The sequence below is a fragment of the Acinonyx jubatus genome, chromosome B1 (genome assembly GCF_027475565.1).
Source record: "Acinonyx jubatus isolate Ajub_Pintada_27869175 chromosome B1, VMU_Ajub_asm_v1.0, whole genome shotgun sequence".
NCBI classification, from domain to species: Eukaryota; Metazoa; Chordata; class Mammalia; order Carnivora; family Felidae; genus Acinonyx; species Acinonyx jubatus.
Window position 1 is genome coordinate 170,185,401 of NC_069382.1, and position 17,119 is coordinate 170,202,519.

The 17,119-nt window shown below is 48.6% G+C and overlaps 1 protein-coding gene across 8 annotated transcripts in view; it reads right to left on the reverse strand.

Annotated features, from left to right (window-relative positions):
* Positions 1 to 17,119, reverse strand: part of TBC1D1 (TBC1 domain family member 1) — a 224,409-nt gene that overhangs the window by 19,592 nt on the left and 187,698 nt on the right. For all 8 annotated transcript variants that reach the window (XM_053217464.1, XM_053217463.1, XM_027054259.2 and 5 more), the window contains 2 exons: positions 14,520 to 14,678; positions 251 to 495 (listed from right to left, as the gene is read on the reverse strand). In XM_053217464.1, the coding sequence (XP_053073439.1) occupies positions 251 to 495; positions 14,520 to 14,678 (404 nt within the window). The remainder of the gene's footprint in view (positions 1 to 250; positions 496 to 14,519; positions 14,679 to 17,119) is intronic.

Here is a 17,119-nt window from a genome sequence, read left to right on the forward strand (position 1 = left end):
CCACTCGCTAAGCTGGGTAACCTGAGCCTCAGTCTTCCCATCTATAACTTGAGCTGATGAATAGCATCTCCCTGAGGGCTGCTGAGGGGAGAAGGGCAATATGAAATGCCTAGCACACGGGCAGTGGCCGGCAACGACAGCTACTCCGGTGTTAATGGACAGTGGGGAAAGTTCCTCACAGAGACCTGGAAAGGGATCGTAAACATTTTTGGCATTTGTCTCCAGCATACGCATAAGGAGCGCTCTCTACCTGTAAAATAATCATGTCCGGCCGGTACTGTTTCCGCAGTCCCATTTCAAACATCAGGAACTTGAGCATGTGAAATGCCTCTTCCTCACCCATGTGAAGCAGCAAGATGCCCGCTACAAAGCTGAGACCCTGGCAGTACCCCACTTCCTGGTCGAGAAGCGAGTAGGCCTTCAGAATGTTGTAAAGTGAGAGCTGGCCCGCCCCCAGCTGCGCCGAGAAGTACGGATGTGTTGGAAACGTTCGCCCTGCAAAAATAATACACGTTAGTTATAATAATCAACAAAAAGAAAAGAAAGAAAAGCAAGCTTATTGAACCAGAAATCCGATGTGCTTCAGGTTAAAGAACAGATCTTTGGAAGGTGGATTACAAACCAGCTCTGTCAACAAGAGTAGGTGGTTGCTCTTAAGAGTAACGTTAGCAATTAAAAAATCGGCAATGATCCGTGCCTTCTTTGACGGTGCTTCAGGTGAAAGAAATGAGAACCACCTTTGGTCCTGCAGTTATCTGGATTTCAATGTACAACAAAAAGAAAACTGTCGATCCTCTGAACGTACCTCTACTCTCACGAGGAGGGGACAGCTGTGGCTCTGTTACCAGCTTGTCCCACCTCACCCACCTGCAGCCACAGGCCTCGCCTTTCTATGGACACGCCCCGACCAGCTTTTCCATGTTCTGCCTGCAAATGCTTCACGTCACATGCATATTTCTGTACTCTTAAACCACAAGCAGCAGCGCTTTGAAACAGACCGAGAAGCAGCAGGTGTTTTCTTTACACAAAACAGTTACCTTCCAGAAAGAAAAAGAAAAAAAAAACAAAAAAACAACCCAAACCCTCAACATCCTGATTATTTTCATAAAAACCTGGTATTCAGATAAGGTTTAAGGACTTCTTTTGTCCCGCAGGCTTTTGTGGCTGATACCTGTCAAATACCACCTCACCCCCCTCCTTCTGGAATGCGCACGACAAGGAAATGTGCCCCCAGGGAGAAAAGTACTTGATTGAGAGAGGAAACGTCTAGAGCCAAGCCGAGGGCCAACCTTGGACCCAGGTGAGAATTACAGCCTCGTCTGGATCAGTAAAGGCAGAAGGTGCATCTAGGCCACAAGTTCATTGTTCACCTTATTTAGCCTCAGCAAAGGGAGGATGCATTTATGTGTTCTTCCTCAGGCTCATGAGAAAGCACTTAACTAATCCAGATCGGGTTGTCTGAACTTGACTTAAGAGGACAGCCGCGGCCTAACTACTTTCCTGATCTCTTGTCCCGCATTCATTCAGTGCCTGCTCTACCTCTTCCCCCAACAAATCGTCCCCAAACACACCCTGAACACGTCACCTCCCACTGCTGGAAAGCAATCAATAGCCCCCGGTGCTCAAAGAACAAATCCTACCCCCCCAGCCTGGGAGCTCTGCACACCTCCTCACCTACTCTCCCAGCCTCATCCTCTACTCCAGGGCATGGCCCGGGGAGCAGGGAGGGGGTGTTCGGAGGCTCTGAACCTCCCTGGGCTGCGCACAGCCCTGCAAGTGTGTGTGAGAGCATGAGAGGGTGTACTATGCCTCCTGTGCATTTTCCTAGTCTACAGCATGTAACAACTGTGGTGACAGGGACACATGTAATTAAAAATTTTCCTTCAGCCATATTAAAAAGCAACAGGTAAAATTAATTTTAAGACTGTTTGTTTAACCCAACATAAACAAATGTTATTTCAACAGGTAATCAATACACAAATTACTGAGACATTCTGCGTTCCTTTTTTTCATACGAAGCCTCTGAAACCAAGTTGTACTCCTTGTACTGACAGCACATCTCAGTTTGGAGCTGCTGTATTGCAAGTGCTCAGTAACGCACGTGCCCGTTGTATTGACACTGTGAGTGTATCGCTTTCCCTGGATTCTCAAAGTGATCAGGGCAAAAGTAGACAGGAAGCTCGTCACTCCGTTTCCCCCACCTGCTTCCAAGCGGATGGGGCTCTTCCCACCTCTGCGTATCTTGCGCATGCGCATGCCCCTGCCCCTGCCCCAGCCCAGCATGCACCCCTCCCTCCAACCTCCTCTGGGTCTCAAACAGGTACAGGAGGCGGAACACACAGACCTCATGTGGCGTGCAGGAACGCCAGGGAAGATCGGTCACCTTTCAATCTGTCCGTGCTGGCGCTTCTGCTAGTCGGGCTGCCCTCTTGTGTTAGACGCTACCCCTCACAGAAACAAGAGCCAGCACTAAATGGCCTGTGTGTAGAGGGGGCATTTTTAAACTTACTTTTATGATCACAGTTGACATACAGTGTTATATCAGTTTCAGGTGTACAGATTTGACAATTCTGTACCTTACTCAATATTCAACACGGGAAGTGTAGTCACCAGACCACGTTATTACAGTACTGACTACCTTTCCTGTGCTGTACTTTTCATCTCTGTGACTTATTTCATAACTGGACATTTATACTCCTCCTGAATCCCCTTCACCTATTTCACCCACCCTGACACCCCTCCCCTCTAGCAAACACTGGTGTCTTTGTATTTATGAGTCGGTTTCTGGGTTTTTTTTGTTTGCTCATTTTTGTTTTTTAGATTCCATATGTAAGTGAAAGCATGTGGTCTTTGTCTTTCTCTGTCTTATTTCAGTTAACATTATACCCTCTGGGTCCATCCATGTTGTAAATGGCAAGATCCTAGTCTTTTTTATCGCTGAATAATATTCCATGTATATATACCACGTATTTATCCATTCATCTATCAATGGTGGACATTTCTCATTTAATCCTTGCAAAGACTCCTACTAAGATGAGCCCAGCAAGCCAGGGAGTGACTTCTGGCAATTAGAGTACTCAATAATTACCAGATTTGGGGCGGGGCATTCACAGGCATCGTGTCCGTGTGATCGCAATGGCTGTGTGCTTAGAAGGGTCTCGTGCTGGGTTTAATGCTCTGCTGTTCCACTGTCTTGAAATTCTTAATAATTTTTGGACAAGCGATTCTGCATTTTCATTTCGCAACGGGCCCTGCAAACTGTACACCCTGTTTGAGGCAGGCGGCCCCCTAGGAAGCTTCAGGGATTGCTCCAGCCGCCTTCCCCGCAGCTTTGCCACCAAACGGTATGTTACGAGAAAGCAAACCTTAGGCCAAATTCCGCCCAACACATGACCTTTATCAGCACGCTGACGTGAAAAAAAAGAACCACATGAGAACTTCTCATGCTCTATCTTCAGGCTTCCAACAAGCACCTCTTGGAAAAGGTTCAGCTGGAGGAGGGTCCCGGGACAGTCTGACGGCAGAGCCAGGCCACCAATGGTGTCACACCGAGGGTCCATGGAGCGCAGGACCCAAAGGGCGTTGGCCTCAAGCTCTGCTCCGCAGTCGCTGGTGCCAAGGCCCGAACACTTTCTGATCAACTACAGATCTGGAATGTTATCCAATTTCACCAAGAAAAGCTTCCACGTAGCATCTCCTCTGCTAAGAACAAGCCCTCAGATGCACACTTGGATAGCATCTGAAGTACATATGCAAACACCTCTGGACTGTGGGTCTCTGACTTAGGAAACTTCAAAAAGCCATCCACACACTCTACGTGGGGACAGGACTTATCACATACATCACACTGATAATACTCCATGGAGCGTTTTACCACCATGCAGACAGTAACATTACCCGCATTTTACTGAGAAAAACGCGGTGGGTGAAGGCCCTTCAGTAAAATCACCCAGCTATTAAGTGGCCAACCGAGGATCTGAACTCCGGTCCCTAACTCCGGAGACAGAGTTCTCACACCATAGATGTCAAAGGAAAAGGTATGGGAATCGGAGAAAAATAGCTATTACCACACACAGTGTCCCCAGCTCACAGCACGAGTTGCCAGGAGAGCCAAAGTCCTGCCCTCCTTTTTTTCATGGAGACTTCGAGTCCTCTGCCGCCTCAGCAAAGCATTCCCCTGGGGAGTCCCAGCTCCTCCAACTCGGTTAGTGTTTTCTGCTCTACTTCTCACTCAGCACTTTCACACAGTCCCTTGTACCAGGCACTGTTGTCTCCATTTGTTCCAGCTGTGTGACCTTGGGCACTCAGTGGATCCCTGAGAGCCTCCCCTTCTTGCCTGGAAGGAGGGAGTGTGACTGCACTCGCTGGGGCTGCCGTGAGGATTAGACACAAGAGGGTGTGCGTGCCTGCTGTGACGCCACACACAGCTGGCACCGAATAAATACCCACCACGGGGGCGGGATACCCCACGTGACCACCGAGCCTGGGTTCTGACGACGACGGTTATTCATGGGAAAGGTCTGTTCAAGCAGCAGCACACGTTAGGCCTGCTTCGTGCACCAAAGAACACGCAAGCTAGATGTGGGCTTTCCAAAGTCCTCATGTGAGCACGCTAACAGAATCCTTCCCCCAGCCCGGCCTCGGTGCTCCCCTGGGGACAGGAACTGTGCCACAGAACTGAAAGATGCACCTTTTTTTTTTTTTTGCCCTTAAGAGACTCACAGTCTGGTAGGGGAAAAAAAGGGGGGGATAAATCCAGAAAACTCAATATTCAGTGACCACAGGTCTTACACAGGGTGCTGAGGACAGGAGGTCGTGGCCCTGCCTTCATGAGGCTGTCACCTGAGAGAGACGATTTCACATGACTGAAGATACTAGCGGTTCTCTGCCATCGCATGGGGACAGCGAGCACTGGAAGGACAGGCACAGAAGGACAATTTATAGAGATGAGCCCGAAAGCCAAGAGGCCTGGCCCAGACCCAGGCCAGGAGTCCAGGAAGGCTGTTTGGAGGAAGTGACCAAGCAGGGGAAACAGGTGTGAACCAAGCAGGCCGGTGGGGAAAGCACGCAGGCAGCAGCGATCACACAAGCAGGACCCCCAGGTCTGGGGTCGGCCCATCAGGAGAGAGGACGGGAGAGTTAAGAGCAGGGCCTGTAAGCAAAGGGCTTGGAAAGCAGGCTTAGCCCATGGGCCGTGTGAGGGCCACGGAGTCAGCAGGTCACTGAGGGGTCAGAGACATGATTCCTCGCTAAAGAAAACTCCAGGAGCCGGCCTGCAAAACAACCCAGGGCAGGCAAGGGCCAGAGGACGTCAGCCTGGACAGGAGCCAGGGAGCGGTCACAGGCCCTTACCCGGGAGAGCAGTGGTGGGGCAGTGTGACCAGCACTGGACTCTGGACTTACTCTCGGGACAGGCTTAGACTGAGGAGAGAGCGGAGAGCAGGCCGCGGCGTTTCTAGCCTGGGAAACCAGGTGAGTCATCAAAATGAAGAACTAATCAGGAAGAGCAGACAGGGTAGAGGGTGGGGCAAATTCCTATTGGGACCTATAAAGCTTGGAGAACCTCATAAATGGAACCAACTCAGTATAGTTCTGCAGTCGCTCAACCAAAACCCTTGAAGGAAATGCATTTCACAATTCAGAGTCTGAATTTTAGAAAGGTGACACATCGGTTGTACGTTACGTAACCCTAGCAAGCGGGGCTGAGGATCGCAGCGTCATCCCACTTACGATACTGCAGCGATACTAATGCAAAGCCACACTGAGGAGAACAGCAAAGTCTATGAAAGGCCTCATGGCAGTTTGAGTCAAACTTTGCCTCCAAAGAGTCCAGGACTCATGACGTTCTGCCAAAAAAGGAGCTACAGAAAAACTTTTGGTTTTCATCAGCCTTTTGGGTTTTGGAATTACAGATCTAGGACTATAGACCTGTGTTAATTTCTATCACTATTTACAACAAATTAGGTGAGAAAATACATCACAGAATATTTTTAAGAGAAAGTACCCTTCTGCTTCCAAATGCTTGAATTTGGCTTAGCAAGCGCTATTCACTATTCAACCTTGTTCCCGGAGGACTCACTTTTAAAAATGTTTTTAAATTTATTTATTTATTTATTTATTTATTTATTTATTTATTTATTTAGAGAGAGAGAGAGAGAGAGAGAGAGAGAGAGAGAGAGAGAGAGAGAATATATCCCAAGCAGTCTCCACACTATCTGCAAAGAGCACAACATGGGGCTCAATCTCATGAACCGTGAAATCATGACCTGAGCCAAAATCAAGAGTCAGACACTTACTGACTGAGCCACACAGGTTCCCCTGGAGGACTCACTTTTATGAAAGTGAAAACAGGGTAATTACCCATACAGAAGGGACCAGGTAGGAAGTAGAAAGCTAGGGGCCACTTGTGAGGAACAATTAGGTTTTATTTTAGGCCCTCGGAAACTTCACAAAAAGGGAAGGAAAGGAAAGGTAACACGTGTGTGGGGTAGGGTGCACATCTTAGACCGGGACGGACAGAACTTGGTTCTCAGGCTCAGTCTTAATTCACCCATGCAACCTCAACAAGAGGTGTTATCCTTCCCATTTTTAATAGTGGAGAAAAAAACAAAACAATACAACCACAATGTAGAACTTAGCTGAGTGTCTTACATAAAACATGACAGATGAGCTCTGATGAATGGAGAGAAAATTTTCCTATGTGGATCTGTCCACGAGGCAGCGTGGTCAAGTGCAGAGGAGTAGCCCACAATTCCAACCGCAGCATGTGTAGCTCGGAATGGACCACCAAACCCGTCTGACACACATTTTCCTCTTCTTTAAAGGGCAGAATGCATACTTTGTGGGGCTGGGAGTACATACACGTTCAATGTCCCACACAAGTGGGTGCAATTAATGGTGCTCAAGCATGGGCAATGGTCCTCAGATCTGCCACATGGAAAACATACAAAAACCCAGCTTCCAACCAAGACAGGAGGGGAAAAAAAAAAAAAAGCATACACACAACAGCTCTGTAGCAAAAATGCACAACTTCTCTTTCAAGGTAGAGGCACAACTTTTTCTCTACTGACTATAAGGTTCCATCTAAGTTTAAAAACCTCATGTTCTAACAAACTTCTGAGGCAAAGTACAGGCCTAGCAACTGATTTCCATGGAATTTAGAATTTCATCAACACGTGGAACTGAACGCTGATAACAATTCCAAATAAAAATAGGAATAAACAGCATCACCATCTAGATTCACCAAAACACCAGTGAGCCCCAAACTTCCAGATCTTCAGGAATTACCCAGACTGGTCTAGTCTCCCACGTTGCAGTGTCAGAAGCTGTCACTGATTTTCTTTATGCAAGAAACCTGTCCACACAAACCTGACTGAGCTGCAACAAACGTCCCAGTGTTTCCAATGCCATTCCCAATGCCATTTCCTATCTCACAGCGTCTGGGACTAGGCACAGCAAGAGAGGCCCCCGCACCGACTCCTAAGTAGGGACAGTCACAAGCTTCTGGTCTTAAGCTCTTGACTAAAGGGACAAGAAGAAGGACTGCCCATCTGACTTTGTAGTGCAGTCTATGTACTGAATTCTATTTGGGGGGATGCTGTTTCCCTACATTACATGTTTCTAGGTCAATAGTTCTCAATGTATGGTCAGTCTTTCGAGGGTCCATGTGGTCCCTTCCTCCCTTTTCCAGCTATATATCTATCTATGCAAGGTTGGCTTTGTCTTCATGTATTTCAAACAACATAAACGCAACAGATTGAATGCAGAAACAAAAATGAGAATCAGTTAATTCTATTTATCCAGACGTTAAAACGTTAAAACAGTGCCTCCAAATTTCTTTTATTTTGGAAAATGCGTTGTTCATAATGGTATGTTTATAGGTATGTGTTTATCATGGTTCTTTTAAAAGAACACCGCAGCTCATCCACGCTCTTGAGTACACACCCAGGAGAGGGAAGGAAGGGAGGAGGCGAGCCTGGTGAGCAGAAAATGGACCAGGCCGATTAAAAACGTTCCTGGAGAATCTGCATCTGCATTCACGTAATCCGGTACTGAGTGCTGCAACCCTCCAACCCCATTTAGAAGGTACTAAGTCAGTGCCAGGAAAGAGCCCTGCATTTTATAAAGACCACGTATCTGCATGTTAATCTGCCGCTGTCTTGGGCAGTGCACACATCAGGACTTGTTTAGCCCCTTGGACCTCACTGCTCACTACGCACATTATTAACTACAAGTAAAATGCTGCTTACCATGCATGTTTGTTCAAAGTCTGTGCAGATTCTAGAAGAAGGGTCTGACTCAGTGAGAAGGGTAGAAGCTGCACCCGCCTGCCCGCCCACCCGCCTGCCCAGGAACAGCATACTGAGCACTGAAAGAAAGACTCCGGCTTGGGAAAAGTACCTTGCTCCTGCCAACCCTGAGGGAAACGGGGTAAAAACTGTGAAGCCCTTCCTTCCTGCACATGCATCAGGCTACAGTACCTGCCTCTTTAAACACCATTTTATCATCTGCTATGAAGTAGAGAAACGGAGGCCTTCAGATTTCTCTCTAGGGCAGGGTGTCCCTCACATATAGAGCGAGGAGACTGCTGAGTGACCAGAGTCAAATATGAACAGAAAGAAACTCCTTATTTGTATTAAAAAGACATGGAATGATTTTGTGTCTCATACGTCTACGTGGTGACGCGTGCTGGAAAGACCTAGAAGGAGACCCACAATTCAGACGTATTTCTAAATGACCTACAACTTAATTTCATGTAGTGCTCAACAGTCTAAGTGTTGACCCTGCTAAGGGATGGTTTTCCAGGATGAATCTTTCCTTCTCTGTCACTTTGAGGGTGAAGATGGGCTTTCTTCCCAGCAGTTTCCAAACACTAATGACATCTGAATCACCCAAGCACTTGTAAACATGCACACTCCCGGCCCTCATCTAGAAAAGTCTTCTTCAGTGGCCCATCGGGGACGGTGACCTCAGGAATGTGTGTTTCTCACAAGGCCTTCAAGGGATCCTCAGGTGACCCGTGCCTGGTTCCAGGAGAAATACCATTCCAGTGTCAAGAGTGTCCTGCCCAACTCTCTCCACAGTTCACTTGACTTAATCCTGGGGAGACCCATGAGCCCCTCAGCATTGGTTTACTTCACTGCAGCTGCTACGGGAGGCCAGTGATCTCTCACACACCAGGCCACCTGCAAAGTTATTCGGTCTGCAATTGACAAGTTTCTTTCTTCGCTGCTTCCACAAGGGACCTGGCGACTCCTGTGTCTCTAGGGGGTGGTACTGGCAAACCAGCACTCTGACGTGACCCTCTGCCTCTCAGCTTCCTCATCTGCACAAGGAACAGTAACCCTAACAACTGAATGATCTCCAAGGCTCCTTCCCTGATGACAGCTGTGATCCCAAGGTCTTCTGAAATGGTCGCGTTTTAGCTCTGAGCCGAATTTGAGAAATACTGGAGAAAAGATATGCTCTGTGCAACTCCTCACAATTTTAATGAAATAATTTGGTCATCGGTTGTTTCATGTTGGTCTTCCCCGCTAGAATGTGTCTTTCTGAGAAGGCATGGAATGTACCAGGTGCTCAAGAAGCATCTGTGGAATGACTACTGAATGACACGGGGGCAGAGTGGGGAGAGTGCATACAGAGTGCATCTTCTGTATGCAGATTATTTTTAGGAAACATTTGGCTGGGTCCAGTGACCGTTAAGAACTGGCTCCTCCCGTGTCTGTGCATATCTCTGCTAAATTCCACAATCAGTGACCTCAAGTGGGTGGCTTAAAATTAGCCCATTTACACTGTGCAAATCTGCAAATTCTATCATCAGGCCTCCTTTTGAGGGGTTTGGGGGAGCTGTTTGCCAGCACACCGGTGACTGGCTTGAAGAATAGAGGGAGACATGAAGCCACCCCGCTGTATCACATCCACATTTAGTCCTGTCACTCTGAGGTTCAAGAGTGATCAATATGCTATTTCGGGGATCAATACGTTCCCATAATGTGGTCTTGATAACACCAGAGCCAAGGACAGACCTGCTGAAATTATGCATGTAGCCGTTGGTGCTGTGACTGTTGAGCTGTGACTGTTCATCTGACCTCCATCCTGCCCAAGTCCCTAACCGGACACAGAGGAGTGTTATATAGCAAGACTGCTGTGCAACAAATTCTAGCTACTTTTCTGGGTTTTGCCATTAACGCTTTTTAGCTTCTCACACAGGACTTCAACCCAAAAATGAAACGGCTACCAGCACCCATCCTCTGCTAACAAACAACCCCATTTCCTACCCAAAGCGCACAGCACTCAGCTTTTGTGGCACGGCCAAGTGAGGCAAATACCAAAGAGGGAAGGAGAAGGGAAAACCCTGTCTGCCCTTCTATATTTAGTCTTCTTAAACACTCTCGGCTCATCCTTCACTCTGGAGGCTCTTCTCCTCATCTTTTATGGATTCTAAAAAAGCAAGGAGAAAATTCTTTTTTTATAACACTTGGATTACAGCTCCTTTTCTTCAAGATACCAGGCAGGCTTTACACCTTTGGTTACAATATGTTAAGTGGAAGCAAAAATCAGTACGACAGCTCCCATGCTGGATCATGGACCCCACCATGTCCGTGGATACCTGCCTTTGCCTCTCGCTGCAGCACGGGCATGGCTAACCCCGTGTAGGTGTCACTGATGAAGGGTCTCTAGAAGTCCATCAGGGGCACCTGGGTGGCTCAGTTGGTTAAGCGTCTGACTCTTGATTTCAGCTCAGGTCATGATCTCATGGTTGGTGGGACTGAGCCCCATGTTGGGCTCTGTGCTGAGAGCATGGAGACTGCTTGGGATATTCTCTCTCTCTCTCTCTCTCTCTCTCTCAAAAAAAAAAAAAAAAAAAAAAAGACTCGAAGTCCCTCAAAAATACTATTACTGGTCACCAAAGACTCACTAGACCTCTGTGGAGTATATAAGCTATGCCACCGCTTTACTAACCTATAGAACACAGATTAATAAAACAAGTAATTGATGTGGGGGAGGATCGGGAGCAGTTTCTATCTGTGTTCTCGGATTACCTGTTCACATTTTGTTCTGGCTAAATCCCTCCTATCAGGGGAGAGGATGGAGAGCCTCGTAGGTGCACGTTCTGAGTGCTGAAAGGTATCCAGGCTGGGATGCCAGGGACAGGAGCCCTGAAATGGTAGAAGACCGAGGAAGGGAGCGTGAAGGGGGTCTCCAGCTAGCTGCTCACTGTCACCGGCAGCTTTTAAGTGTGGCCGTGACCAGAGTGAGAGGCACAGCCAGAAGGCAGGATGTTGGTTGTCATGTGGTCTACTCAGTAGGGAGAGCCAGACAAGAGAAAAGCTGCAATTACCTGGGGGCAGCACGAATTACTGTAGGTGGAACCAGGCTTAAGAGGCTGGGGCAGGTTCCTGAACTAAGAATGATTCGCTAAGCATCCTCTGCTCTATTTTCCCTGGGCTGGGTGTGGTCATCCCTAAGGTGGGGAAGCTGTGTTGGCAGGTGGGAGGCAGATCCAAGAAAGACAGAAGCTACAGAGTGTCCTGGAAGGGACACGATACAGACACTAAGATGACCTAGGTTCCAGAACTTTCTGCCACCGAGCAGCTTGTAACTGGGACAAAGCACACGACCTCTCTGGGCTTCATTTATCATCTCTAAAGTGGAAATAATATGTGTCCACATTCACATAGTGTTGTGTAAAGTTGAAACCCGACAAGGCTAAGCAATATGTTTTATAAACTATGAAACTGCCTGACTACCTATTATTCTTACTCTTTGCAGGAAAAAAATCTTGTAAAAAGCTGATTACATTAGCAGCTCATTTCAGAAAATAAAGCAAGCGGCAGGAAAACAAAAACCCATGAAGTTCCAAAATACCCCAATCAACAGGCATTCTGTTGTGGCCAGGATAAAGATGCCGCCTTCCAGGAAAAACTGAAATACGGATTTGTTTTTGGGCAGCACTGCACACCTTTACCAGGCCTCGTGTTAGCCACAGTGCAGACTAAATAGAGAGTATAGACTAAACAACTAGGTGGGCACACGCTGCCCCTTGGTGAGGAGTGAGGGGGAAGCAGTGGCAAAGTCTGCTAGAACTCCCGCGTGAGCGCTCCCTGAAACCCGACTGAGCAGAGCCCGTGGGCTGCACGCCAAGGCCCACCGCTGGGTGGTCTTCCCAGCTCAAGTCAGGAGAGCAGTCTGGCTCTGGAAGGCTCCCTGGATAAAACCCGGAGACACGCACAGAGGTTTCTTGAAGACGCACTGCTGCAAAGAGCTTTTTCAGGCCTCGGGCGTGCATTCGGAGGGCCCGCAGTAGAGGCCAGGCCAGGACTGGGAAAGAGGTGAGGCGGAGAGGCAGCCAGTGCGGTCGGGGAGGGTGGCTGCAGCCGGCCTCTGGGGGTGCGAGGGGATGCTGGGAGACAGGCAGGGACCAGAGGATGTGAGTGCAGCCTGGCCCTGCCCGTGAACGAGAAAAGGCAGCATCTCAACTCTCATGAGCCCAGTGCTGACCGGAGGACAGGCTGCAGTGGGCTCACAGCAGGGGCGGCACCCCCACCCCAGGCCCTTGAGCTGACCTGGCCTTCTCTTCCCCATCTGCAGAAAAGTGAGTACAGGAGAGCACCAGGAGACAGAGAAGGGAACATCTTTACTGAAGAAGGGAGAACATGGTCCCGCCTCCTCCTCCCACCCCACCGTGGAGTGGGGGGCAGATGCAGAAAACGGCTGTGCCTCCCACCCCCTTCCACCTCCTACTCTCGATTTATTTTTCACTTCGTTTCATGTGATAGGAACACAGTGTCATTTTTCTGTTACTCATCACATCAGCAAACACAGCTGCCAGGTCACAAAACTGCTTTTCTTGGGGTCAGTGGGCCAAACGGGCTCCAGCCCCACGCCTTGTACACTGTCCCCACGGAGTCATCATGGTCCGTCAGCATCACCCTTCACCCGGCCAGCCATTTCCACGGGAACACATGGGGATCCTGGGCTCAGAGGGCCTCAGGACAGAGGGGCCTTACTGTGGCACACAGCCACAGCGGGGTGAGGTCCTGCCAGTTAACTGTGTGTCTATGGTCGAGAGCAGACCTCTCTGTGCCTCAGTTTCCTCATTTCTTAAGAGGATACGGGGCCCATTTCCCAGGGCCGTTACGGGGGTCATGTGAGAGTGGCATGCCAGTGTGGTGGCTCCTGTTCAGCAGCTCAGACTTCTCAGCACCTACTACGTGACGGGCTCTGTCCCAGGAGCTGGGGGTAGGAAGGTACATCAGCCCCAGTCCAGCCCACAGAGCACGGCATTAGACAGAGAAGGGCAGTAGGAAGGCGCTGCCCATTCACTGAGGACACTGGCTGGGGAGGGAGGGGTAGAGGGCACAGGCCCTGCAGCCACACTGCTCAGCAGCACACCAGCTGTGTTACTTTAAGCAAGTTACTTAAGGTCTCTCAGTGTTTCAGTCTTCTCAGCTCTCAACAGAGATAGAACAATAGGTAGCTGGTCCTGGTGTGAAAACTAAAGAAGGCGAGTTAAGTAACTTTACACAGCATTTGGCTCAAGGTAAAGTTACATAGTAGCTTTAAGTAACAACAGTAATTGGAACAATAATGAATGTGTAAGTATCATGGAACGGGACAGAGAGGCTTAGCAGCAGCACCTCGTCGTCTGAAGGCACAGTTTCTCAGAGGTGATATCTGAGCTCGGACCTAATGAAGAACTTTTATGCAGTTGACCTTTTAATCTGCTCTGTGGCCAGACAGATAAGACTCGATGCTGTCTGATCTAGATCACACCCCAGATTACTGGGAAATATCCTCGCCTCCCGGCTACTGCACGGCCACTGCGGGGCCCAAAGCACAGACGGACCCTCGGGTGCCCTTGGTGGCAGCAGCAGCCGGGATGGATGTTCCGGAAGCAGGACCATGTCCTCTAAAAGCCACAGGGCCGAGCTCCTGCCACGTGGGGCCAGAAGAGGATGCACCCCACCTGCACCCACGGCCACGGACAGGTCAGGGGCCCTTTCATATACCACAGCTACATCCCAATTCCACGAGTCCTTCAACACTGTTCAAGAGACCAGGTGCCACCCCGTTTCCAAAACAAAATGGCCCACAACCCACCCACAAACTGCTTTCCACAATTTTTCTCGTAAGTGCTGTTTGTAATTAGTAAAGACCAGGGGGCGGCTACTGTGATTAGACCAAGCCTTGGTATGGACACTTCTGTTTTCCAGGACATTCCTTTGGTTGACGATAAAACTGCCTATCAGTATCTGAATTACTGAACTGAACGATGATCACGAGCAGAGCCTTCGTGCAGAGCGGAGTCAACAACAGAGAGAGAGACTTTTTATACACTTTCAAGTACATGACTCCAGGCAGCTGTGATTACTCCAGGGCTTTTCCAATTGAACGTCTCAGCAGTAAATTTTGATTGCTAAACCTAAAGGCGGATCACTAAATAACTCAGACAGTCTCTCCAGACTTTTCAAGTGAGTGGACCTTCCATTTTCGTGTCGAACCAAATGCAGACTTACCGAGGTCAATAAGAATCGCGTGCTGTTGGGAGGTGAGCCGTTTCAAGAGTTCTTTGTATGGCGTGTCCTTTGGCTGCTGCTTACTGGGAAACTGGTGTTTGAGGTGGTGCTGCTCTGCTAGGAATTTCCAGATCTCCCCCCGGTGATGACGTGGCACACCTTCAGGAGAAGGGGCAGGAAACAGAGAGATTTTATGCTCAGAGTACGACATAATAATAAAAATGAGTTAGGTTTCACTCCACTGACAACCTCTTGTTTCATATGAATTAGCAGCGTCGAAAGGGAAAGGAAACAACTAAAATTTTGTCCTACCTGCTCCCCTTCCTTCCTTCCTCCACACCCCCGTCCTCCCCACCCCTCCGCTGGCCCCTCGCACTTTCCTTACGGCTTTCAAATATATATGATGTTCGGACTGTGCTACACTTGGGGGGGTGGTGGACAAGCTGATGAATACGAGCCCCCATCTGGTGCCAATTAATGTTCGAGGCAAAGACTCCCAGGCGTGTAAAACTACAATGCAAAATGTTGTCTCATACGAGGGTTCAGACGAAGGATGGCAAGATTTCACAGAATCCTTCACTTGTGCCAAGACGTAAGACTGTGGGAAGGGTAAGGGAGAGAGAAGACACGTCGGAGGAAGAAAACTCTCCGTGTTTCTCTGCCTCGGGTGCAGGGCGCATGTGTGGTGGGGGCAGGTGGCAGTGGGAAGGGGGAAGGGATTTATTAGAGGCGAAGTAAAAGGCAAGCTACCTGCACTTTATGTGGCAGCTCTGGGGAACCCCAGAATGTTTTTGAGCTGGGGAGGGGGCAGCCTAATTGGGGAATACGGATTAGACACCATCTACAAGGTGGGCTAAGAAAGGGACAAGAGGCCGGACTGGCCGCCGTCCACACAAACGTGCCTCGGGCAGCATTCAACTGGGACGGGAAAACAAGAAAAGCCACCCGAGAGCCTCTACTCCACGTTTTCAGTACAACTGATTTGACTACGCAACGTGATTAAAAATGTCCTCTGAAACTAGAAGTTCTCTTAAAGCCAATGACGTCATTTAAGGCAAACTTTGCAGGAATATTGACGGTTTTGATTCAGAACTTTTTGGTTCACCATTAAGCTGTTACAAGGCCCGAATGTAGAAATGGGGAGACAAGGGAGCCTGCAGAGTAAGACACCAGATCTGTCTCGTCTCTGACAGGAGTCCTCTGGAGAGAAAAGGAGCCTCTGATTGAGGGACTGAGGCCTCCTTCCTTCCACGAAAAAATGGGACCGCTTTGAACACTTTCCTGCTCGTCAGAGCGTCTGCCCAGGAAGACAGTTTTCCTGGTTTTCCACTGGCCACATCTGACGGAAGTCTGTACCCTTGGCAAGACAGCAGTGGCAGGTTAGACCAGCATGAGGTTGCCAGGTGCTGTCGCCATCCTAAGTACTGCATCGTCGTCCCCACGACCCGCTGAGGAACACTGGATGATGACCCTTCCTGGTAAAGACAAGCTGAAGCCCACAGGAACAGGTCCCTCAGCCGAGATCACCCAGCTGGGTAGGAGCAGAGCAGAGGGAGGGACTGTCGTCTCTGTCAGAGCAGTCAGCAAGCTGCTACTCGGGTGGGGACCAGAGAACATATATTTTGTGTTCTTGCCTGGCGGTTAATAATGAAATCATCATTTGTGGATCTGAACCAGATAGTGGTCAATTTCATTTATTACCAGATCCACAAGGAACTATTTAGAACAATCACTCAGCCATCTCCTAGAAATATCCTGGGTACGGTAAGCAATTTGACTTTTCCCTTACACAGCCCAGTTGTAAAAGAAAACAAAAAAGGCGAGCCTGTGGGAGAAATACAGGGCCACACTTCACTGTGACCACAACTCACACCCTCTCTAAATGCTGGTCTTGGCATTAATCTCATGATCCTGTGTAGTGGGTTGAATGGTGGCCCCCAAAGATGTGTGTCTGCATCCTAACCCCTGGAACCTGTGAACATGATTTGGAAAAAGAGTCTTTGTAGACATAATTAAGGTCTGAAAATGAGATCAGCATCCTTATGATGCAAGTGGGCCCTCTATCCAATGACGTGTGTCATTACAAGAGACACAGAGAAGACGAGAAGAGCAGGCAATGTGATCATGGAGACAGAGAGCACAGTGACGCAGCCACAAGCCAAGGGATGCCCAGTGCGTCCCTGCCCACACCCTGACCCCAGACTTCTAGCCTCCAGGAGTGTGAGAAGAAAATTTCTGTTTTAGCCATCAATTTTGTAATAATTTGTTACGGAAGCAACAGGAAACTAACACACCCTGACATCTGCCTTTTTAGATTACTCCATTCCTCTCTCCCTGCTTCGAAGAATATCATTGTGTGTGTGTGTGTTTGTGTGTGTGTGTGTGTGTGTACACACACGCACACAAGCCCTTAACATTTAAAACTATAATAGAAGTAAATGTGGTCTGAAAAACAGTCACCACGTTAAGTGATTTATAGTGGGGCTTTTTCACAAACTATTATTTTCAAACTGGGATATTTTCCCAAGGTATGAGATAACCAATTTCCTCTTATTACTAAATCATTCCCATTATCTTATCAGACGTTTATTTTTTGGAAG